At 36.9% G+C, this 25871-nt stretch overlaps 1 protein-coding gene across 1 annotated transcript in view; it reads left to right on the plus strand.

Moving 5' to 3' along the window:
- FBN2 (fibrillin 2) overlaps positions 1–25871 on the plus strand; it is a 285975-nt gene that overhangs the window by 240553 nt on the left and 19551 nt on the right. The window contains exons 45-59 of the mRNA XM_011981192.1: positions 193–318; positions 2144–2260; positions 3799–3927; positions 4393–4512; positions 7636–7761; positions 8398–8550; positions 9328–9393; positions 10046–10171; positions 10744–10863; positions 11876–11998; positions 12452–12583; positions 19029–19154; positions 20476–20682; positions 21673–21798; positions 24515–24637. Coding sequence (XP_011836582.1) covers positions 193–318; positions 2144–2260; positions 3799–3927; positions 4393–4512; positions 7636–7761; positions 8398–8550; positions 9328–9393; positions 10046–10171; positions 10744–10863; positions 11876–11998; positions 12452–12583; positions 19029–19154; positions 20476–20682; positions 21673–21798; positions 24515–24637 — 1920 coding nt within the window. The remainder of the gene's footprint in view (positions 1–192; positions 319–2143; positions 2261–3798; positions 3928–4392; positions 4513–7635; positions 7762–8397; positions 8551–9327; positions 9394–10045; positions 10172–10743; positions 10864–11875; positions 11999–12451; positions 12584–19028; positions 19155–20475; positions 20683–21672; positions 21799–24514; positions 24638–25871) is intronic.

Genomic DNA, 25871 nt, shown 5'->3' on the forward strand with positions numbered 1-25871 from the left:
AATTGCATGATTAAATAAAGAGGGTTGGATAAGTTAAAGCCTTGTTCATTTCGATTCAGCTATTGTTATGGTTCATTTTCAGCCTGTCTGTAATAATTAATAGCAGATTAGAGAAACACAACTGTGAAAAATGAAGAAATCTTAATAAAAATCAGATACACGTAACGTGTTTTGTTTGTTTGTTTGTTTTAGATCGCAACGAATGTTTAGAAATTCCTAACGTTTGCAGTCATGGCTTGTGTGTTGATCTGCAAGGAAGTTACCAGTGCATCTGCCACAATGGCTTTAAGGCTTCTCAGGACCAGACCATGTGCATGGGTAAGAAGGACATGTGGCTCCAGGGAGTGAAGTGGGGCTGGGACTCCAGAACAGATCACAGTTCCATCAAGTGCCATGACTAACTACTATGTGTCTGTCAGAAACAATCTTGCAAAAAATTAACTAGGTCAAACTGTTTAAGTCTTGATTCAGTATAAAATTTGCAAACAGGGACATACTGCAATATGTTCTTCAGTTCAGTGATTCACAGCTTTTTCTCTAGAAGATGTTCACATGGCTCGATATGCACTCTGAGTCACTTGGGCTTGTGTGGAACTTACCATAGCACCCGCTGCCCTTTACTTTCATGTTTCTCCTCAAGACACCATTTTGGAATGCAAGAGAGTAGTAAGAGTGACAGCATTAAACTTAATAAATGTATACACATATGCACATACTTTTGTAAAACAAATTGTTGAATACATGGGATTTATGTACATATTTTCTGTTTTAGCTCTTAAAAATCGCTTCAGGAGCAAATATAGCCAAACTCTTCAAAAATTCCGAGTAGCTAATGTAATGGGTAGTCAAGTGATAATAGTGCTTAGTGAGTTCTTGCTGAGCTGATGATTAATAAGTTTTCAAAGACAGATGGGCTGGATGCCATGAAGCTGGGACTGAGTATAACCACTTAAGTCTGATGTCAGCCATTGGCTCTGCCTCTGCTGAAGAGTTTTCTTTCTGTGCTTTGCACTTGAAGGGGGAAAATCAAATTTAAAACTTGGCTACTTATAATTAGCATGTTCTCAGTGTAGAAAAGGCTAGGGCTGTTCAGCTACTCTTTTGATATTCAAGATATTATCTATGTGAATATTAAAATCAGATTTCAGTACCACAGGACTGGTTTCCTTCATGACACATTCATACAACAGGGAATACCTGGAGTGTGTCTCCAGGTTCATCCACTAAGAGTCCTCCCTTTGGAATTCTCCCATAATGGCAGGGAAAATCTCTAGGTGATGCTTATACAAAGGAATATACAGGATCTGGTCTTATTTGCATGAACTCCCTAAGAATGCTTGCTTATACTTGCTGTTTCTTGCCATACTCCCAGAGAGAGTATGATTTACCAAAAAAAAAATGTGAGATTTATGATTCAGAAATTCTTATGGGAAAGATCTGTCTACTCATAACAATTCTTCCATGATAAAAACTAGTCGGATTCTTCAGTAAGACCTCCCTTATACAGACCTTCCTTCCTAAAGAACAATACCAACCCCCACCCTTTTTTTGGTGTAGTAGAGTTTCAGCAGACTGGAATTCATAATTGGGGAGTCTGCTGTCTCATATGACAGATGACCTTTCTAAGTATTTTCTTAATTCAGTTTTTTTGAAGGCTAATAGTGAATTCTAATAAACTTCAATTTGGATTTCATTACTTCATACAATTAAGTAAACTAAAGTTTATCTTTGTTTTCCCACTCAAATTAAGGGATTTAAATTTCTGGGTAAGTGTTTATAATGCCTTTTATAATGAAACAAATTGTTTCAATATTTTAGAAGATCAGTTTTATTTATAATTATTAAGCAGACCTGCTCATTAATACATCTCTGCTAGGGGGATGCTCTCCTAGGCTATGTCTGAGTATTATCTGACACAGTCAGTACCTGTTAAACTGTATTATTTTCTTATAATTTTACAATTTTGATTTCTTGTAATTTTGATTTTTCTCTATCTCATACTCATTTTCCTCAAGGAGATATGAGTTCCTAGTACTGAATTAGGAAAATCTAAATAATTCCATAGTTTAAACATATAAAAGGGTTAATAGCCTATTTTTTTCCAGTTAAAAATTTAATTTTTTGAGCCAGTATTTCTTTGTAGATGTTGATGAGTGCGAGTGGCATCCGTGTGGAAATGGAACTTGTAAAAACACCGTTGGATCCTATAACTGTCTGTGCTACCCAGGGTTTGAACTCACTCATAATAATGATTGCTTGGGTAAGTACTTCATTCAGTCTTTTATTGCTTCTATTTCATTTCCACACAATGTGCTGAAATAAAAAACAAAACTAAAGACCAAAAAAAATTATATTACTAAAATTGCAAATATGTGCCAAAAGATATATAATATCATTGACTGGTTACTAGTTAACTGATACCACAGTATTGGCCTAAATTGTCACAAGACAATATACGCTTGAACCCTTTTGTCAGTCAACCAATCAATTCAGGAAAAAAGGTCATTCAGATCACAGTAAACATATTGGGACTGATTTATGGTTTGGGGTATTTGTATTCCCTTAATGAGATCAAAAATAGACCATTGTCTCAATGTTATTATAAGTATTTCATTTAAATCCATTCTGGATTATTTACATTCAAGTACCAGTAGCCGCCTACTTCCACTTGTCATGGCTTGACATTTCATTTTCCATCAGCTTTTGAAGCCAAGATACCTTCCCCCACTCCAAAAAAAAAAAGAATGGTGACTAGGTTTCTAGATTAGCCCTCAGAAATCTGTCCTATGCGCAGTACAGGACTTTAGCCTTTGGCCCACAGCAACATACAAATGTGAAATGGAAACTGATAGTGAGTGAGAGAGGGTCCTGAAGTAGTTGGAGGAGAGAATAAGAGAAATGACAGCAAACGTTTATTCCTTGTTTACCGCGTGGCAGGAACTGCATGGGTAGTTTACAGCATAATGTGTTGTATTTTGCATGGCCCTGCAAGGTATGTGGAAGAACTTAGGTTTTCTACCATTGTGGGACTATATCAGAGCTCATCCCCACCTCCTCATTTAACCCAACATAAGTTCCTCTCTGTTTTCTTTATTTTTCAAAATTCCATAATTGTGAAAGAAAATAGAGCTAATTGGACATTTTATTCAACTGCTGCCTTCTTGACTGGTTTCTTAGAGCCTTTGTACAGTCAGGGAGAACTAAAAAATACGGACATGGCTCTGATCAAAGTACAATCTTCAAACAACCCAGGAAATTACCCAAATGTAATCAACCCTAAACTTAAATGAAAACTTAACAGTTAGTGTCTTTTTTCTTTAAATTATGTATTATATCAGCAATTCCAGTGTTTTTAATATCATTGATTTTCTTGTAATAAATAAGCTCATTTATTTGTTCTCTGAATATGGTCAACTTAGCTCCAGGTAAAGTATCTGCAAATTAGGCAATCAGATTAAATCACACATATCCCCCAGCCTGTAGGAAAATAAATATTTTTCAGTTAGAAAGAATGGAAAGCTTCACCTTAAACCTTGGTTTTTATCTGGTTCTAAATTCATGAGTTATATTAATATCAAAAATGAAAAAAATGTATCTTTATGGTTGAAAAATAGTAGGAATCTATAGGATCCTATTAATTAAATGATCCTTACGATATGTGCCATTTTTGTCTGTTGATGAGGAATTGTAATGTGGGATTTCTTATAAATGCAATAAGTATGTTTTTAAGTAGTGACTTGTGAAACAATATACGTGTTAAGAGCTCTTTCTGAAAAACGGACTCCTGTTTGCTTTCAGACATAGATGAGTGCAGTTCCTTTTTTGGTCAGGTGTGCAGAAATGGACGGTGTTTTAATGAAATTGGCTCCTTCAAGTGTCTGTGTAACGAAGGTTATGAACTTACCCCGGATGGCAAAAACTGTATAGGTAAGTATCTAAATAACAAGCAGTCTTTATGGTGATGTTTTTTTTTGTTTTTTGTTTGTTTGGTAAAATGATGATGCATACCTCCCCTCCTTTCACTTAAGAATTCATTACTATTTCATTTAATCATCAGATCACATGATCAAGATAAACTATGATGGAAAATTTTAGTATAAGGTATCAACAATGGGAATGTCTCATAGGCAATGTTTTTACTGGGGACAGAGCTTGAGGCTGTCCATGTCTTAAGAAAAGTAGGCAAAGGAAACAAATCAAGAAAATTAGCCACTTGCCAAATAGGAAATATCCAAGATGTCGGAAGAGTATCTCTGGGAATATGTGTTCATGATGACCCAGTAGATCAGAGGACCTGAGTTGAGTTCATGTTAGTATCATTTGGCAGACAGATAAATGTATGCAACAATTATCTCATGCTTAAATTATTTTTTCTCTTCTTTTTCTCTAAAGACACTAATGAGTGTGTCGCCCTTCCTGGCTCTTGCTCTCCTGGTACCTGTCAGAATTTGGAGGGATCCTTCAGATGCATCTGTCCCCCAGGGTATGAAGTAAAAAGCGAGAACTGCATTGGTAAGACTAACGTTTATTCTGAGGCCCACAAGTAGCTCAGTATAGTAAGACATGGTGAAGACTCTGGAAGCATACTAAGTGCAACCATTGCAAGCATGCTGACCTAAGGAATTAAACATATCGCTGCCTATGTCTGTTTTACTGAACCATCAGAAATGATGGTGAGAATAAAAAACTTGGGGATGTAGGATTTTTTCATCACCAGAAGTCCAATGCTAGTCAAAGAATTTTCAGCATACGCTAATCTTTTTTCCAAATGTCAACAGAGACTTTCAATGAATTTAAAGAGCGTCTACAAAAATTGTAATCTTTGACACCCAGGTTTAAAACAGCTATTAAAGGTGTCTAGAGTCTTAGAAATGTGAAGCAGAAAAATCTCGACAATGCTGTTGAGACATTCTTTTCCTTGGGAAGGCCTCATGTCAGAGCAGAAAATATTAATCCATTTGTCATAACAGATGTTTTTCTGTTGAAACTCTTCCAGCACACACGAACTCTGTAACCGCATCAAAAGTGGGTCCTTGAATTGCCTAGTGGACATGATGAAGTCCCACTTTTTTTACAGTTCACTTTATTTCACTTTTATACAAATTATTTTTTACAGCCTCGTTGAAATTCAGAAGCACCAGCATCTTAGTGTGGTTTTTCTAACATGAAAAGATGCTAAGGATATTTTTTTGCCTTTGAGTTATCCAATTTTTTATAATTCTGTCACCCTTGGCAAGATTCTACCTAAAGATATATCATTCTACTGTTCATATTTAAAGGAATTAAATAGGGCAGAAGGAAGCAGTTTACTTCATAGAATTGAATTATTCTTCAGACCACATAATTAGATATCATGAGTATCCCCTAGTCATTCTGATTTGTATAGTTCGTTATAAGATTGTCTAGTGTTTTTAATACTTAAAAGTTAATAAACAATAATACTAGAATCATCTCAGTAAGAAGTTTCTTGAAAAGTTTAAGATCCTGTTGTTCTTCCATTTTCTTTTCTCATGCTCAATCTTGATTCTTCTTTGTCTCTGTGATCCTTCTCTTTATGGAATGATAATTAAAGTAGTGTGTCAGCCACTAGGAGGGAAATAGAAATACATATGCCTCCTTGTATGAGGCAATCTTGGCTACCTTTCCTCTTAATGAAATTATGGATATATTTTATTAAGATATCATATATTATTATTAAGTTTCAGAAATATTTCCTTTTCCTTTATCTGTCATTAGCAATGACACTAGTTTGCATCTCTGAAAAAATGGCTTTAATTTATTACTTTTTTTTTTTTTGAGATGGAGTCTCACTCTGTCACCCAGGCTGGAGTGCAGTGGCACTATCTTGGCTCACTGCAACCCCCACCTCCTGGATTCAAGCAATTCTCCTGCCTCAGCCTCCGGAGTAGCTGGGATTACAGGTGCCCACCACCATGCCTGGCTAATTTTTGTACTTTTAGTAGAGACGGGGTTTCACTATGTTGACCAGGCTGGTCTCGAACTCCTGACCTCAAGTGATCCACCCGCCTCAGCCTCCCAAAGTGTGAAAAAATGTTTTTTAATTAACTTACTTCACTATAAGAAGATTTTCTTCAGACTAGTATCCTTTCTACCAATGTTTCCCAGATGACATTCTAACATGACCACACACACACACATACATCAATATGTGTATACATACCCTGCACAGATATAAATTCATTCCTACGTTTAGTGAGTATTACAGTGAACATTTGGCACCTTTCTAGGTGCTGGAAATACAGGAACATCATCTTTGCTTTGGGGTAGCTTGCTACCGAAGGGGAGAGACCTATTTTGTAAATAAACCTGTTCTGTGAAGACGTCCTTATAATACAATGTGACAGACACTGTACTGGAGGTCCATTCAGGAGATGGGAGCACCACAGGAGGTTAGGGATCATTGTGGTAGTTGTGAGAGGGTAGCAGTTCAAGAAAGCCTGTCACAGAGGATAGATGATTGTCTAGGTCACTCTTAAGTGTTGGATAGGAATTTCCTGATCAACCAAAGAAAGAGAACGGAAGAGGCTATTTGGAAATGTAGGTAGCATGAGCACAATAAGGAGCATAGAATGGCTGGCTCAGAAGACTGAACTCAGGCCTGTGGTCAGTGTGGAGCCATTGCAGGAGTTGTATTTTTTTGTTTTTGTTGTTGTTGTTGTTTGAAGGGGTGGGTTGGTTTCTGCAGTTTTTTGTCATTTTATAGAAGGGTTGTGATGACTCTTTTGTTAAACTTCTCCCAACATGAACTGAGAACTTGTATGTGCCAGATACTGTGCTAGAAGCTGAAGGTTCAACCGTGAGCCAGACAGACATGTCATGTCCTCATGGAGCTTACATTCTAATGTACCTGAAAAGTAATATTTTTTTCATGTGGTTAAAACATTCCATTAAATAAGTACTTCCCACAAAAAATGACGGAAAATCACTAGTGAGGCACACATGCTTATTTATTTTCAGGAAGTGTTCTGGGGAAGAGGGGAAATGATAACTCTGTCAAAATATGTCTCAGCCCTCCAGTTCCATAGGCACAGATTTTCAAATGTTATCAGATGGATGTTTTAGAAAGGCACCCCTGGTGGCAAGGTGACAAGAAGAAGACAGGGAGATGTAGACATCAGTTGAGAGACTGGTGGCAAATGATGATGGCTGTGGAAGTCCTGAGAAGGTAGAACTGGCTGCCACGTTCTGCTTACATGTGGAGTGAAAAAAGGAGAGAAATAGGGGTGACTTGGGGATCACAATTTGGATTACTGAGAGAGAGATATCAGGGAGACGGGGACCAGTTCGTAGAACATTTGGCCACATGGAGCCTGCAATGCCCATGAGACGTGGAGTTGTTCATGTCAGGTAGGCAGGTAAACATACATACACCACTAAAGATCAAAAACAGGAAGGTGGACATGGACTTGGGACTCTCTGGCACATGGTTGGTTGAAATCGAATATAACTTTTGACTTCTGAAGCAATAATAGTTTATTTTTATGAATAAATTAAACATACAACATAATGTCATCTCTTGTCTGAAATATCAACTGGCTAGTGGACTGTGATAGTATGGACAATTGTTTATTTTCAAGTGTTGAATGACTAATAAATACTCCCCCTGTTCTGTAGATATAAATGAATGTGATGAAGATCCCAACATTTGTCTTTTTGGTTCCTGTACTAATACTCCAGGGGGCTTCCAGTGCCTCTGCCCCCCTGGCTTCGTACTATCTGATAATGGACGGAGATGCTTTGGTAAGATTTGGAATGACTTCACTGTCACAGTTCACCCTTAGAAACTTTAAAGCTGGATTGTAAACCATCATGCTGGTATTAGTCCTGACAAAATAAATGTCTATGCTAAAATACATCTGCAAGTTAAAAATTTAGGTCTCAAACATATGCAGTGAACAATTTTTAAGGTACTTTGAATTATTGCCACTGTTTCTATATTTTTATAAACTTTTTTACTAAAAGAAAAATTCTTATTCTGATTTATCAGAATGACTATGTTAATTTTGTTGTTGGCATAGCTTTTTTATATATTGGTGTATGCGTTGCTTTTGGTGTGATGTAACTTACTGAAAGTTACCTCAATTGTTTTTCTTGGGCTATCACACAACAGTGAGAAAAGAGTGGAAATCATTTTGATACTGAGCATGATTTCTCGAATTTCCTTAGCACATTATAAAAATATTTTAAGCATATTAAAAAATTAAATAATTTTGTAGCCAGGTCAATCTAAATTGGCAAATGAAATCAGCAATTGAAGATTTCCAGACCTGTCTTAACTGTTGATCTAGTCTGCATCACGTGTTCTACAATGAGAAATGTTCTGTCCAAACAGTGTTACAAAATAATTCCATCTGTAATATTTGCTTTTTTGATTAGATACTCGCCAGAGCTTCTGCTTCACAAATTTTGAAAATGGAAAGTGTTCTGTGCCCAAAGCTTTCAACACCACAAAAGCAAAATGCTGCTGTAGTAAGATGCCAGGAGAGGGCTGGGGGGACCCCTGTGAGCTGTGCCCCAAAGACGATGAAGGTAAGAGCAATGACATCAAACAGCACTTTGTGTACCAGTTTTTGAATATTTGCCAGAGTGGCTTTAACCATGTAATTTATGAATATTTTGAGGGTGAGGTCATCTCCTTGCATATAAGTTTTGATGGTTCATTGAACAACCTAGCCTGAGAAACTTCTTTCAGCTTTTGAATAAGACATGTGTGAGCACAGGTGGTGTTACCCTTTTATTTCATTCCCCACCTCCAAGGTTAGTATTACTTGCTTTCAGAAGTATGAATTTGAGAAGTCCAAGGCAGGAGAAAGAAGGGAATGGAAATTATATTCCGAGTTGCTGCAGGAGTCCTATGTGGGCATTGTATCGCAGGCCGTGGCTCTCAGAATGTTACGTTAAATTCTGAGAAGCTGAGTCAGCACAATGGCCCTTTACAGGAAAAGATCAATAGCCTCAGGTCTCGTTGGCATGCATAAATTATAGGATAAATCCCAGCAAACTCCAACTGACTTGGCCTCTAGGTTAGGGATAGCTTCTGAGTGTGATGGGCAGGGAAGGTCTCTTTAGCTGCTCAGCTTTAAATGAGCAAACAGAAAGAACCAGGAGCACTGAGCAGGTGGCACCCTAGAAGGTGGCCCTCACTAAATATGCTTTTGAACTAAATCATAAAAATAAAAGACTCTTGTTATAGACAGCTTTGTAACGGAAACGTAAGTGTAATTTCATGTATATTGTTCATCCTTTCTTAAGTTCTCTGATAATTTCAAGTCTTCAATAATGGAGAATTTGTATTTTTCTTTGTAGTTGCATTTCAGGATTTGTGTCCATATGGCCATGGAACTGTTCCTAGTCTTCATGATACACGTGAAGGTGCGCTTTGATATATTTCTGTATTCTTATTTAATACAAACATATTATTTTACATTTATTTTATAACTCATGCTAACTTTTGTATATAACATATAGTATATTGTATTTAATGGACATATATAACCCTTATTTTGTGTCATATACGTTATACATATATCATAAGACTATATCATGATATATGAAATACATTACATATTTCTCTGACAAAAGAAGTATTTACAACTCTGTGTTGAATAGACATACACAGTATTGGCATATCTTTTTTATTTATTTATTTATTTATTTATTTATTTATTTATTTATTTATTTATTTATTTTGAGATGGAGTCTCACTCTGTCACCCAGGCTGGAATGCATTGGTGTGATGTAGCTCACTGCAACCTCCACTTCCTAGGTTCAAGTGATTCTCCTGCCTCAGCCTCCCCAAGTGGCTGTGATTACAGGTGTGCGCCACCACACCTGGCTAATTTTTTTTGTATTTTTAGTAGAAATGGGGTTTCGCCATGTTGCCCAGGCTGGTCTTCAGCTCCTGACCTCAGGTGATCCACCTGCCTCGGCCTCCCAAAGTGTTGGGATTTGCAGGCGTGAGCCACCACGCCCAGCCGGCATATCTTTTTATATGAGGGAATTAACGGGCAGTTCTATATTTTAGATGTCAATGAGTGTCTTGAGAGCCCAGGCATTTGTTCAAATGGTCAGTGTATCAACACCGACGGATCTTTTCGCTGTGAGTGTCCAATGGGCTACAACCTTGACTACACTGGAGTACGCTGTGTGGGTGAGTGTTGGCTCCACACTATAGAGATTTTAAAGTTCTATTTTATTTCTCATATTCAGTAAAAGGTCTCTCAGGCACCCTGGGTGATGTTAGGATTTACAAATCCGGGATAAATAGCTAGTAGTGGCACCTGCTTCACCAGTCTTACATTTTCCAGTCAGACCTGATTTACGTGAAGATGGAGAGAGTTACCAACCTCTGTCTTCAACCAAACATACAAAATCTTATGTGTCCTAGAGACTTACAGTTGCCAAAATTTCTCATTGGACTTGGAATCCATTTTACTCTATGCTCTTCCATGCCTGCTTTTGAAGCAGAAGACCACATCCTTCTTCTGAATTTGTCATCTTTTAGGGCAAGTATTGCTGCCTGGGGGCCAGAGCATTGCACACTGATCCTTCAGATCCTTTGCACTGCATAACAGCCAGCCAGCCAAGGCCCAAGGGATGCCAGGGTTACATGTGCCCTTCTCAGATCCTGGAAATGGGTGAGGGCCAAGCATGGGTCTTCCTGGGCATGCTCCTGTTAAACTAAAATGTCTTTGTGGCACTTTCTTGTTATTCTTTTTTCAGATACTGATGAGTGTTCAATTGGCAATCCATGTGGAAATGGTACATGCACCAATGTTATTGGGAGTTTTGAATGCAATTGCAATGAAGGCTTTGAGCCAGGGCCCATGATGAATTGTGAAGGCAAGTGATCTGTGTCTTAAATATTACTTCTTCTTGACATAGAAAGTTTTTAATGTCTCGATATTTATTTATATAGTTTCTGATATTCTGCTGGTGAGCATATGGTGGGCTTTTTTGTTTTTTGAGTTTTTTGTTTGGTTGGTTGGTTTTTAGTTTTCCTTTAGTACAGTTACAATAGCTGCTGTAAAGCCCTTGTCTGATCATTCCAGCATCTGGGTCATCTCAGGATTGGCATCTCTTGATTGTCTATTCCCTTGAAATGGAGTCACGGTTTCCTGCCTTTTCAGTATATTGGTTAATGTTGGATTTATATTCTGGATATTGTGAAAGATACGCTTTGAAATCAGTTATATTACTCTGAAGAATATTGATGTATTTGTCTTAGCAGACAGTCATCTCTAGTAGGCACAATAGCAGACTCTCAGGCTTGAGAAGGGCGATGGCTCATCTATCAGTTTGTCAAAACTTACTCACTAGCATTCTTGATTTTGCCCTACACATGCATAGTACAGTTATGCCACTTGAGCTGACAACATGAAAAACACATAGTGTTTCTCCTTCCCTGGCTGCCTTCTTTCCAGGGTTCCCCTCTCTTTAGCAGACTTGGTTGCCCTGAGATTCCCTCCCCTGGTTCCTCTGGATGGAATCTCAGAAAGTTTCTACTGGAGAGTTAGCTACCAGATGACAGCACTGCCAGGCCATGGTCATCTGGAGGGTAATTTCAGAAAGAAAGAAGCCAAATCAATGTGAAATTACTCCCTACTGGTGGTTTGCTCTGACTTTCAGCTCACCACTAAAAACTTCAGGTAGTTTTTATATTCTTTCCAGAGTTTATAGCTGTTATTTTTGAAAGATGAGTTTGTTAGGTACTGAATTCTGCATACCAGATGTGTAATAAGTTCTACTATTCTATTGCTTTCTGTATGACCGCCAAGTAAATGACATCAACATCTAATTATATAAATAATTAGAACTCTAAGCTGAGCACATGCTTATCCATTTCTTTGGTCAGATATCAACGAATGTGCCCAGAACCCACTGCTGTGTGCTTTCCGCTGCATGAACACGTTTGGGTCCTATGAATGCACGTGCCCAATTGGCTATGCCCTCAGGGAAGATCAAAAGATGTGCAAAGGTAAGGCCACAGACATGGGAGTAGTTTGAACCTTATTTGTCATGCTGGAGATACATTTTAATAATTTTACAATTCTCAACTAATTTCTTCTAGAGCTTTACAGAAATATACATATGACAGCATTTTGCTAGTGGATTTCCATACCTAGATAACAAGACACATGATGGTATTTTTGTAAAATCAAGTCAGAGATAAGGTGGGTTGAGAAGCCCACTATTGTCACACTCTTGGATTCTTATTAAAGCAAAGATTGCCCTTCCCTGAACTTCTTATCACTATGAGCAGTACTGAAACTTACTCATCTGGAATATAGCCAGTGGCTGAGCTGGGCTTCTCCTTTCTCTGTCCCACCATAAGATTACATGTTAAGTGTCAGAAGACCACACCTATGACTTAAAAGTACTAAACTACAGCTTGCTCCAGATAATTTCCTATTTTTGTTTTTTGTTCTAGATCTGGACGAATGTGCTGAAGGGTTACATGACTGTGAATCTAGGGGCATGATGTGTAAGAATCTCATCGGCACCTTCATGTGCATCTGCCCTCCTGGAATGACCCGAAGGCCTGATGGAGAGGGCTGTGTAGGTAAGCGGTAAGGGAAGGTGTCTGCTTATGTAATGCCTCCACTCCCAGCCTACTTAATGGCACTACTCCCACCTCATCTTAACTGCAAGCGAACTATTTTTCCAGATGTGTTAAGGCAGTGGTACAGCTAGCTTTCTTCTATCTCAGGGTCTCTGCTAATATAATAGTTTCTGGATTGTGGCACTTATGCCTGCTCAAGAATACCTGCCCTTTTGATTTTTCATATTTTAAAGAAAATTGTAAATAAAACTGTATGTGTTCTGTAGGTACATATGTAACCAAGTAATAAATATATAGAAAAATATTTAAAAAGATAAACTAGGGTGGTTCTTCTATTAATTCATAGAAGGAATTACTGCTAGGGAAGACATTGAGATTAGAAGTAACTAGTCTGAGGTGATTTTAGATTTAAAATCTGTCAACTTTAATTTTTTCACAAAAGAGTGAGTTTCTGAACTATTCTGAATTACATGTGTCATAAAAAATAATATATGCAACAAATTATAATTGGATTTTTTAGTTTCTTTCTTTTCTTCATTTGTTAGATATTTCATTCAAATACAGTACTTAATAAAGTTAAAAATAGACCTACATAGATGTAGTTATGCAGTGGTTCTTTCAAAAACACTATTCTTCCAAGATCTGTTATCTCAGAAGATTAACCTAAACTCCTAAGTCATAGTGTGTGTTCCTCCAAGTCTAGCACAGGGCAAAATGCTAATAACTATGTATAGAAGAAAGGAAATCAGCATTGTTAATCATCCTGTCTTCTTACTGTACATGAAATTTATTTTCATTTATTTCTCTTTTAATTTATTTGAATGAAAATAATGCATGTATGTGCTGTTTAATCAGAGATTGGCTAAAATACTTAGAAATGTGTTTTAATTTTTAGGCATATAAATTTCTTATTTTTATAACTAGCTGAATTTTATATTATACTATCTTTATTACATTTGAAGATGTGTTTTTGGGGTGGAGGGAGTAAGCACTGTGACCAGATTAAGAACACAGGTTTCTGGTTGTGGATCTGTCATAAATGATCTAGATGACTTGAAAGTGATTCAGTTCCCTGTTCTTCAGTTACTTCATCTGCATACAGTGAGAAACCTAGTCTGCATGATTGATAGGAGTGGTGGTGGCGTGTGCTGGGGAAGGGTGTATCTGCTGTAGCTCTAACATTCTGTCATCCTCTGAACTTACTTTTTCAAAGAAAAGACCCAGGGCAGCATTCTACACTTGTATTCTTTTCATTGTTAAACAGCACTACAAAAGGTACAGGTTCTGAAACTTTTCTGATCCTCAAGCTTTTCATTATACCATGCTGACAGCTGAAATGTCTGTCTGAAAAATTTTTTTGATCATCACAAAACTCTTTGTAGAACACTTTCATGCAAACAATATGTTTTCACAACTAGCAATTCCAGTTTAAAAACAGCAAAAATATTATTACAAACAAAAAGTATTTACAAAAGTCAGGATGAAAAATAAAGCCACAAAAACAATCAATAAAAATGCCAATGCATGAAATTGGAATCAAACAGAATTAGCCAAAAAAGTCGATTGCAGCAGAAACTAAAAGCATTACAGTTAAGGGAATTAAAATTATGCAGGAAATTTAAAACCTCTTTAATGAAAACCGTAAACCTAATCAGAGATGGAAACTTGACTATGCAATATATTATGCCTCAGTAATTATTTCCTAAACAAATAAATGAATCAAGAAATCTGATAAGTAGAACATTGTTTTACCAAGATCATTAAATTTTCTTCTTTAGACTTTGGCAGACTGTCCCAATTTTTGAAAGTTTATCCAACCATCTTTGATTAGAAGATCATAGACATAAGCAAATGAGAAAAGTATGGAGTGTTTTTGTAGACCCATTTCTACACTGCAGTGTGAAGATAGGTAGACACAAACGAGAAAATACTGAGATGCTATTTAATTATCAACAAACTAGTCTCTTAGACATGGCAGCTGCCAGAGGTGTAGCAGGAAGAGGAGAAGCAGCAACTATCAGAGATTCTAAGGCGTTAAGAACTTTGTCAGAGACACATGACTCCCTAAATTACCTGGAAGCCCGAGCGTAGTGTCCCAAGGATAGAGAGCATGACAGATTTGGTGAGAAGATGTTCATACAACAAATATGAATTGAAACTACACATTAGGCCCAGTGTAGCACCTGTGACCTGCTACACTATTTTTCAGCAAGTAGCTGAACTGGAGAAAATTGTTCAAAGATGAATAATTACAAGACCAGTGTAGCTGAAGTTTGTGCAGGAGAGTGGCATGAAGTGGGTCTAAAGGTAGGCAAATGCCTTGGAAAGGAATTTGGTTTTATGCTCAAAGTGTTATGGCAGAGTGACTTGGAGTATGGGCCCTGGGGATGGACTATAAATGTTAGCAATCTAGGTTCACATCTGCTAGCTCTGTGACCCTGGGCAAGTTGGCTTAAATATGTGCCTCAGATTCCTCATGTAAAAACAAATAGGAATTTTGAGCACAATTTCATAGGATTATTGGGAGGGTTAAATTTTAAAATTCACGTGAAACCCTTAGTACAGTGCTTGGCATAGAGTAAAATTTCTATTAAGTATTAGTTGTGGTCATTTTCTATTTTACATTTTTAAAGATATCTGGCTGCCTTATAGGTAATGGATTTTAAGGAGGTGGTAGCAGAAACAAGAGTTTCATTTAGGTGACCGTCTTAAACATCCAGATGAGAGAAAAAGGAGGCTCAGATTAGGGCCACCGTAGTGTGGAAAAGGAGTGGACAGATTCAGAAAATGTGTTGGAAATAATCAACAGATTGGATTGCTGATGGATTGATTGAATATGTATAAAAGATAAGTCCCAGGATTTTTGCTTGAGCAACTAAAGTAGATTAGCTTACTATCATAATTTACTTGATGCTACTATTAGCTGATATAGAAAAGATTGTAAGAAACAGGTTTGGTTGGGGACACAGAAGAATGAAAGTTCTATTTTGGTTGTGTTCAGTGTCAGATACGTACTAGATTTCCAAGTGGGAATATCAAGTCAGCAGACATATTCATGAGCCATAGATGTAAATTGCTAGCAAATAGTGTTTGAAAAATTATGGGATTGACTGAGAACACCAAGAGAGAGATCCTGGAGAGTAGAAGGAGCAGGGCTCCTTCCCAGGAGACTGGACTCTGGTTGTTCCAGTATTTAAAGTGACTAAAAATAGTAGGAGACTAAGAAAGAGTAGCCAGCAAGATAGGAAGTTCTCCATGTCCGTGTGGTGTCCTGATAACTAAAGTGGCCGTTTTTGTATGATGCTACTAAGATGTAGAGTAACATAGAGTTGTAATTAGATTTGGTGACTTCTTCAGGAAGTTTCAGTGGAGCACATGACATTAAGGAAACAATCAGTGATAAGGAAGCGGAATTTATTGTCATAGACCATTCTTCCAGAAATTTTGTTCTGAAAAGGAATCAATACATATGGCAGCAGCTAGAGGGGTAATAGGTGAATAAGAGAGTTCTTTGTATTGTTTCAAGACGAAAGTTACTAGAGAATTCATGCTGAGGGAATGATTCCTTGAAAAGGGAGTATTGTGAAATCTGGGAAGGCAATCTAGAGTACCAGTATAAGAGCTGGCCTCGGAGAAGAAACAAAGATAGTTTAGCTGTTGGAAGAGGACAAAGGGTTGAAAGTGAGGGTACAGCCAGGTGGTTCACAGCGGAGAGATGTCTGATGTGTCTGAGTGTGTGTAGTGTCATTTTAGAAAATGGGAGTGTGAAGATACTAAGAAGCATAGCAGGATTGTTGAGGGAGGATCACGTACCCATTTGAGATTTGAGTCTTGAGTCTTGAGTCTCATTAAAATGAGGCCTGTTTTCCTCTAGCCTGTCATGCTGCACTGGATTGGCCATAGAGTAGCTAGAAGTAGGGGCGCATTGGGCAAGAGTGATGGACAATGGAAAGGTCAGTAATTGGCAATCCTGATGCAGCCCACAAATAATCAAAGGGTAGAAAGTACAATGCTGGAAATCAACATTATTTAGATAGAGCAACATCACTCCAAGATATACCCTATTGAAGTTACAAATTTCAACAGAAAAAAAAAAAATCGGGCCTTTTTTTCCAACCTCTTCTCAGTAATTCTTAATGCCAATGTCAATAAAGCAAAATTAATCTAAGAATTTGAAGAACAAATTATGTACTACAGCAGAAGCTTTATTATACATAATCAAACTTGGAAGAACTCAGGCAGTATATGCTGAGTTCTTCCAAGAATGCTTTTAGTTCAAGAGCCCTTTTTGAAAAAAAATCATTCAGACAAATCAAATATAATTCAAAATCAGGGTGAATTACATTAAGGATAGGATTAGATCAAGGCAACAGACCTTGCACCCTCAGATTCTAGAAATAATAAACTAAAAAACTTTTTAATTCATAACTCATTACTTTCGTATATACCTTTAAATTTCTGAAGTAAGTGGTTTTTTTCTCAAATAGGAAAATAAATCGCAGGAGGCACATCATGGTGAATTTCAAAACACTAAGAAGAAAATGAAAATCCTTAAATCTTCCAGAGAGAAAAACCAGATTTCCTAAAACTGAACAGTAACACTGGGTTAAAATAAATAAATAAATATAGGAGCAATATTTTGAAAGCATTCTAAGGGAAAATAATTTTGAACTAAAATTCTGTATTCAAATCAAGTATGAAAACAAAAGAAGACATGGTTGGAAATCTGTTTTAGAATACGTATACCCCTCTTAAATAATTACTGAACTACATATGCTAATTTTTTTAATTAATTCAAGAGGAAGCAATAATGTAAGTGGAACAATGGTCAGCCAAGAAACCAGTAAGCCTCATTAACAAACAGACGCTGATGGGGCCGGGCGCAGTGGCTCAAGCCTGTAATCCCAGCACTTTGGGAGGCCGAGACGGGTGGATCACGAGGTCAGGAGATCGAGACTATCCTGGCTAACACGGTGAAACCCCATCTCTACTAAAAAATACAAAAAAAAACTAGCCGGGCGAGGTGGCGGGCGCCTGTAGTCCCAGCTACTCGGGAGGCTGAGGCAGGAGAATGGCGTGAACCCGAGAGGAGGAGCTTGCAGTGAGCTGAGATCCGGCCACTGCACTCCAGCCTGGGTGACAGAGCAAGACTCCGTCTCAAAAAAAAAAAAAAAAAAAAAAACAGACGCTGATGGCACACTAAAAATTAACAAAACAAAACTTCTAGATAACATCAACATGGCAGGTGGTTCAGGGAGAGAGCAGAGATAAGGAAATTTATGCAAAGGTGCTTACTGTGGCCCAGAGCTTTCAAAACGGATACTTCTTGGCATTGATAGAAAATTATTCATTAAGAATGTGTATTGAAGTTGTTCAGTGGTTTCCACTGTAAGAATAGAAAGAAGACTGTGCCTTCCAAATATGAGTTCAGAGGGAAAAGGAGGGCATAGGAAGAGGACAATCACACAATAAATATAAAACAATATAAAATGGCAGGTAAGACTCTGAACACATCAGTAATCATGACAGACGTAAGTGATTTAAATTGCTGGTTAAAAGATAAATGTGTTTTTAAAAATTCAGCTAGGTTCTCTTTAATAGAATTGTAGTACCAAAATTGAAATCTGAGATAGGTTGAAAATAAAAATATTCAAGGCAAATGCTAATAAAGGCAAAGTGCATGCAAATATAAGTGGCAGTAAATTTAAAAAGTGTTTAAGTGTAAACATGAAAGGAGCAAATTATCAAAAAGGCGTAATTGTCATGTGCTCTCTTACGCTTCTAACAACATAGCTTTGAAAAAACCTCAAACAAAATTTACAGAACATCAAAAAAGCCCAAAAAGTAAGGATATAGAGAATTTTAATAAAAACAATTTTGTTGAAGTAGGTTTATTTATCACCAACCAAAAGAGCAGTACTACTTAAATTTCCTGTCCCATTAACTACCCTCACAGACCACAGTTGTTCCTGTGATTTTACTCAAAACCAATTTAGGAGCTTGTCCTTTATTCCTGGCCTGTGTGGCTTTTACTCTACTCATCATCCCTACCCAATACCCACCACCCCTCTCCCCACCCTTTCTCCAATATCACAGAAACTCAGAAACTGAATTCTTTTCCCCAGAGTTCCCATCCTTGCCTCGTGTCTCAGGGCAATTCTATCCCTTTTGGAGGCCAATTTCCAATTCTATATATTAACACCATCCCTCCTCTGCAGAGGATAAAGAAAAGAAAGAAGAAGAAAACGTTATCTTAAGAAAGAACCCACCTAGAAGGATGAAGTAAGGCTAAAAATAAATTAATATTCACACATTACCATTTTTAATCTCATCATATTAGTATTTAGGCAAAGAAGTGTTAAATAAGATATAACCCATTAGGAGATAGCTTGTAAATTATAATTTTACAGTTTTCTCATTATTCATATTGTTTGTTTTCCTAAAGATGAAAACGAATGCAGGACCAAGCCAGGAATCTGTGAAAACGGACGTTGTGTTAACATTATTGGAAGCTATAGGTGCGAGTGTAATGAAGGATTCCAGTCAAGTTCTTCAGGCACTGAGTGCCTTGGTAAGTTGACATCCAAATATATTATACTTGGTAGATAAAACATCTGTTCGTGATGTCATCACAGAAGAGCTCCACATATATATTCTTGTCTGCTAAACAAATCCCCCAATCTCAATAATCCACATGCTTCTTCCTAAAGGTGCACAGCTATTAAAATGATACATTTGTACATGTGTGTGTTATATGCACATCTATGTGTAATGTAAATAACAGTCTTAAATAGTCTTTCCAAAATTAAGATTAATTAAGCTCTTTGGAAAATTTGGCTTCAGTAAAACTTACATCAGAGGACGACTTAATTCCCAAAGAAAATATTTGCAATATGAAGTAAGTTCTGCCACAATTAATGCAAAATAAATGCCATATTTCAAAAATGCAGGGAAGGTTAATTTTTATATTGTGGTACATTAAAAAATGTTTTACAAAACTTTTTATGGGAAATACGAGTCTCAGACATTATATTGTATTTTAATGCTAAAATGCATGCATTATAAATCATTGTAGTTAATTATGGCAGCTGTAAAAAGTGTGCTATAGCAAAATTCAAGGTAAACAAATAAGAGCAGTAAACTGACTCATCACTTGATTTAGGAGTATTTCAACTATATCAGATTTTTTTCTGAACGATGTCATATGCTTCAAATTCTAAGAAATTTTTGATCAAGAAAACATTTTTTTGTTTATTGTTATATCCAGTCTATACCTTTCCTAACTTCAGTCTTTTAGGAAATAGGAAAAGTAACCTACATATAAAGTGTAATTTTCTGTTCATGTTATTAACAGTTTTGCTAGGATTGTTTATAAAACTATATTAAAGATTTAATTGACTTTTATATCAGAAAAAATGTTTATATTTTTAAAAAATCTACTCAGTCCAAGTGTTTGAACAGTCTCTCAGATGTAGAAAATATGAGATATCAGATTGAATAAGTACCAAGCTCATAAAATATAGTCTAGAATTTGCTTTCCAGAAACTAATCCTGGCACTCATTTGCTTATTTAAAGGAAAATAATTTAATTTGATTTTCCTTTCCCTTCTATTCTACAGAAATGGTAGTTCACTGTCATTTAGTTGGCAATGGATTAGAGGAAAAAATTTATCTATTTCTAAATTATAGTATCACTTTTTGTCAAATTTAATAAACTGTAGTCTGTAGTGAAAGAATATGTTATGAACTTAACTGTCAGCAAAACTTTGTAATCATTAAGCTGTCTTAATTATTCCTAAGGAGGAAATTCTTGACTGCCCTGCTTAATTTGAAAGCTAGCATAATGAAATGTCAGTTCTGCCTCCTTAACTCTTTCTACTTTGCTATTTCAGACAATCGGCAGGGACTCTGCTTTGCAGAGGTATTGCAGACAATATGTCAAATGGCATCCAGCAGTCGCAATCTCGTCACTAAGTCAGAATGCTGCTGTGATGGTGGGCGAGGCTGGGGCCACCAGTGTGAGCTTTGCCCACTTCCTGGAACTGCCCAGTACAAAAAGATATGTCCTCATGGCCCAGGATATACAACTGATGGAAGAGGTAAGGAGATGAGGAAATTTATTCATATAATCAACACATTGAATTTTATGAATTCAGATAAATGTGAAGTAAAAGTGAAAAATTGATACAGTAAAAAGAATAGCTAAAATGTTTATACTTTGATATTTAAATTTGATATGTGTTTTCATATATATGTATATAGAAAGAATAATCTTTGCTAATGCTTTAGAGATTTTAAGAGTTAATCTTTCTATCAGACCTAAGGGGTAGAATGTATTACTCCCATCTTAACAGATGAGGAAAATGAAGCACAAAGCTAAGGTAACATTAAGTAATTTTCCCAAGATCACACACTTTTTAAGGGATGGACCCAGGAATGGAACACATCTGTCTGACCCAAAGGCCATGCTTGTAACCCCCAAACTATACTTGCCTTATTTAAATAAATATTGCTTATTTGAATGCACACAGGGACTTATTCTATCTGCAATGTCTTTACAGACTAGCAAGTCTCATAACTGATTAGTCCTTTCCATTTCTTGTACAACCAACTGATATATTAATGTCCTAAAAAAATACGACTTTCCTCCATTTACTGTATGAATTCCCAACCTTGTGCATGACAACTTTGCTAACCAAAGCCTTTCTTCACAAAGCTTTTCTTCAGAGTCTATTGCAAATGTGAATTTGAGGCCAATCCAAGGGAAATTATCACAAATTCCAAACTAGTTGGACTTTGACGGGGTAGCTTTCTAGATTCCCCCCAAACTAATTCATGCTTACATTGCAAAATGGATAGTCTTAAACAGGGCTTTCACCAGAGCCTTCCTTTATCTCTTCCCATCACTTGAGATTATTTTTCTGTCACATCCATGTTGCCGTTCACCTGAATGATGAACAGGTGCTCCGGTGCTATTACGAATGTTTGCAGTTATCTCATCTCCATTTCTTAATTTCTCTTCAATTCTAACCAGTTTTACCCTTGCGTATATGTTAACTCCTGATTGTTTTTGTTGTTTTGGTCCACAGATATTGATGAATGTAAGGTAATGCCAAACCTCTGCACCAATGGTCAGTGCATCAACACCATGGGCTCATTCCGATGCTTCTGCAAGGTTGGCTACACCACAGACATCAGTGGAACATCTTGTATAGGTAAGGATGGGCACCTCCATGTCTGGGGATTTGGGGGCTAATCAACTACTGTTTCCTACAAGTCACTCATTATCAGTAAGTGTCTTTATTATGGAGCTTTGGAATATACATTTTATTAAAATGATGCCATCCTCTCGATAATGTGCTTCTTAATCACACAGCACTTGGCCTTTGTCCAGTGATATAGGATGTAGAATTGTTTACGTCATCCAAAAAAAAGTCTGTTCAATGAGGGAAACAAAAATTACAAATACATACTTTCAACATTTTATATTTTAATTTAAAATTGAAAGTGCACATTTGTTTGTCACTCTTTGAATGAAGGAAAAGGGCTTTTTCTTATGAATATGTGTATGTTAAGAGAATGTTTTCCGTGTTTCTCTTTGCTATTTTTTTGCGTAAAGTATACTAAGTAAGCATTATCTAAATAAAATTTCCAGCTACGGAGCATTCTTAGTACAGAATCCTTCTACCGTTTTACAATTTATTTTTCTTATTCAATTTGTTATTGTCTCACTCACACCAATTTATGACCGTTGTGGGGCAGAAAGGACTTAAGACTTTCACTGAGTCTTTCCAAAATATCGGGGGAACCCGCCCCGGATAATTCAACTTGGGTTCTTTTCTATTTCCCTAAGTGTCAGCTGGTCTGAGAAATAAAGGGAAAGAGTACAAAGAGAGGAATTTTTAAAGCTGGGTGTCCGGGGGAGACAGCACATGTTGATAGGTTCCATGATGCCCCCGAAGCTGCAAAACCAGCATGTTTTTATTAAAGATTTTCAAAAGGGGAGGAAGTGTACAAATAGGGTGTGGGTCATAGAGATTACATGCTTCACAAGGTAGTAAAATATTACAAGGCAAATGGAGGCAGGGCGAGATCACAGGACCAGGGCAAAATTAAAACTGCTAACGAAATTTCAGGCACGCATTGTCATTGATAACATCTTATCAGGAGACAGGGTTTGAGAGCAGACAACCAGTCTGACCAAAATTTATTAGGCAGGAATTTCCTTGTCCTAATAGGCCTGGGAGCGCTACAGGAGACTGGGGCTTATTTCATCCCTTATCTGCAATCGTAAAAGACAGACGTCCCCAGAGTGGCCATTTTAGAGACCTCCCCCTAGGAACACATTCTCTTTCTCAGGGATGTTCCTTGCCGAGAAAAAGAATTCAGCGATATTTCTCCTATTTGCTTTTGAAAGAAGAGAAATATGGCTCTGTTCCACCCAGCTCTCAAGTGGCCATACCTAATGGTTATCTCCCTTGTTCCCTGAACATCACTGTTATCCTATTCTTTTTTCAAAGTGCCCAGATTTCATATTGTTTAAACAATTTGTGCAGTTAACGCAATCATCACAGGGTCCTGAGGCGACATACATCCTCAGCTTACGAAGATGACAGGATGAAGAGATTAAAGTAAAGACAGGCATAGGAAATCACAAGAGTATTGATTGCAGAAGTGATAAGTGTCCATGAAATCTTCACAATTTATGTTCAGAGACTGCAGTAAAGACAGGCATAAGAAATTATAAAAGTGTTAATTTGGGGAACTAATAAATGTCCATGAGATCTTCACAATGTGTGTTCTTCTGCCATGGCTTCAGCCAGTCCCTCTGTTTGGGGTCCCTGACTTCCCGCAACACCAAAGTATTCAACTTCATTTTTATTAAAGAAAAAATTTTCTCCTTTATATTTCATTAGCCTACTTGATATTCTATCAAATTACCTATGTCAATATCAATTACACCTGGCATTAAAAGGTTAAGAAAACCCAGCTGACTTCTTTGAAACAGAAGAGCATGAGTAATAGAGAATAGGCCATTAATCATGAGCATTCAGCATTCTGTGAACATCAACGTCATATGTTATGTGGAGGAAATGGAGATTGTCTGCTATCACTCAGAGTCTGAGTAGGAAAGAGATGGCACATTTCAAGGAGGACAATTCAAGGAGGGTCTAACAAAAGGACTGTCTATACACGTGTGAGCAGCGTATACAAAAGCCAGGAGGCATAGTGCTATGTGCTGGAGCTGTACTACCGCTGGGCCAAAAAAAAAGAGGCAGAGGTTATTGGAACCCGAAAAAAGAAAGTTGTACTCAGAAGAGTGCCTTGAGAGGACCTGTGACAGCTGATCCAGGGACTCAGCCAGTCTGAGCCTATCTTGCCGGGAGGGAATTGAGGAAATAAGGGCCAGACAGAAGAAGAAGGCAAGGGAGAGCCTCTGGATGGAGTCCGTAGAGCTCCGACTCCTGGGCCTGAGAGCAGGGTGGACCAGGATGAGGACTGAATCTGAAGGGGAAAGTGGAAAGTTTCCAACACCATCTGTGATCCCACAAGATGCTTAAGGGAGCCTCCGTAAAGAGAGTTTAAGAGAACTTGTGCTACATCCATGTGTCAAACATAGAGAAACTCTTACTAAGTTTATGATTCTCAGGTTGTAAACCAAAGTGTATTAATCTAAAGAATTTAGTAATTTTGAACCCAGACAGTTGTCTAGACATCATAATATTTACCCAAGATCCGTAGATTGATTTACAAAGTAAACCTATATATTACTTTAGAGAAAATCATTCTGTGCATCATTTCTTTCTGGCTATATTCCACTTTAAGTTGAAGAGGAAAAACAAAAAGAATGAAGTAAGAATATGGAAGGAGGAAAGAGTCCAGTTGTTTTTTTTTAACCAGTAATTTAATCTTCGCATCACTTTTACTTAGACCTTGATGAATGCTCCCAGTCCCCGAAACCATGCAACTTCATCTGCAAGAACACTGAGGGGAGTTATCAGTGTTCATGTCCGAGGGGGTATGTCCTGCAAGAGGATGGAAAGACATGCAAAGGTGAGTGAAGAGTCTCTGACAATTGTGACCCTTGTCTGTATCTTTTCTTTCAAGTATCACCTTCATTAAAAGGTACCTTCCTAGTGGCCGTGTTATTGCTCAAAGAAAAACTCTACCAATAGGCTCATTGCAGGAGGCAGAGAGGATTAAAACCCAAGTTAAAACAGTTTGCTTCTTATAGAAAACTACACAAATTTTAAAAAATAAAATATAACAAATATTTTGGTATGGGAAGAGATTGAAACAAATCACTGAAACAAGATTTTTGTTGTGGTTACTTATCTAAGCTTTTATTTTTCTAAGCTACCTTTATTATGGGTTTACTGTGAAAAAGTGAAAATAAATAGGTAAATTTAAATTTTTTGCTTAGGTAGTATCAAAAGTAATTATCCAGCTAAATTAGATCATTAAAATAGCCTCAATATTATACTCATATATTTGATTTTATAGTAAGCCTCATCAGAATGAAATTAATGGACTGCAGAAATTTTTAAAATATAGATTATTCTCAATAAAATGAGATTTTATTTCCAAGGCATATCAAAAAAATAAAATAATAGCAAGCACTGCTTGGATCTTTTTAGTGAACTGATATGGATCCGTGTTGTACATTGTTTATAAATAAGTATGACTAAAGCGTTTTTTAAGCTGTAAAGTAATGAATTAGTCTTGCCTACATCTTATGTGGTACATTTATTTTAAATATAGTTTCCAAATTAAGTTTTAATATAGCCAAAATCAAATTTTGAGTTTCTTCATTAGTAGAGTCCAAATATCAACACCATTTATGACTAGAATTACAGATGGCTGTATTTTGCTTCCTCTAATATTAATGCCCGTGTTTTCATCTGAATGTGGAAACTCTTAGTGTTTGTGTTAGGACCTTCATCAGTTTCTAGATTCTGTTTCATTTTTATTTAATCCTTCCTTTAACAGGAATAAGTAATCAGCCATGTACTATACTGCATTCAATGCAAGAATTGTAACCTTTGGATAGTAGCTTTGAGAACAGTTCATGGAAACTGCTATTATTCTGCCATTCAGTTTCTTATGTTATATATTGCCTTACTTGCCCTATCATCCTAGCCCATAATATTTATTCTGCCTAAATATGTGAAAAGAAACTGTTTTCCATATGCCTGTGGAAATCTACGAAGCTTCCAGCAAAAATGTAGACAAAATTCTTCTAATGGAGCATGTGCATCTCCTGTGACTTCACAAGAAAGGAAACATA

The sequence above is a fragment of the Mandrillus leucophaeus genome, unplaced genomic scaffold (genome assembly GCF_000951045.1).
Source record: "Mandrillus leucophaeus isolate KB7577 unplaced genomic scaffold, Mleu.le_1.0 Scaffold221, whole genome shotgun sequence".
Classification (NCBI taxonomy): Eukaryota; Metazoa; Chordata; class Mammalia; order Primates; family Cercopithecidae; genus Mandrillus; species Mandrillus leucophaeus.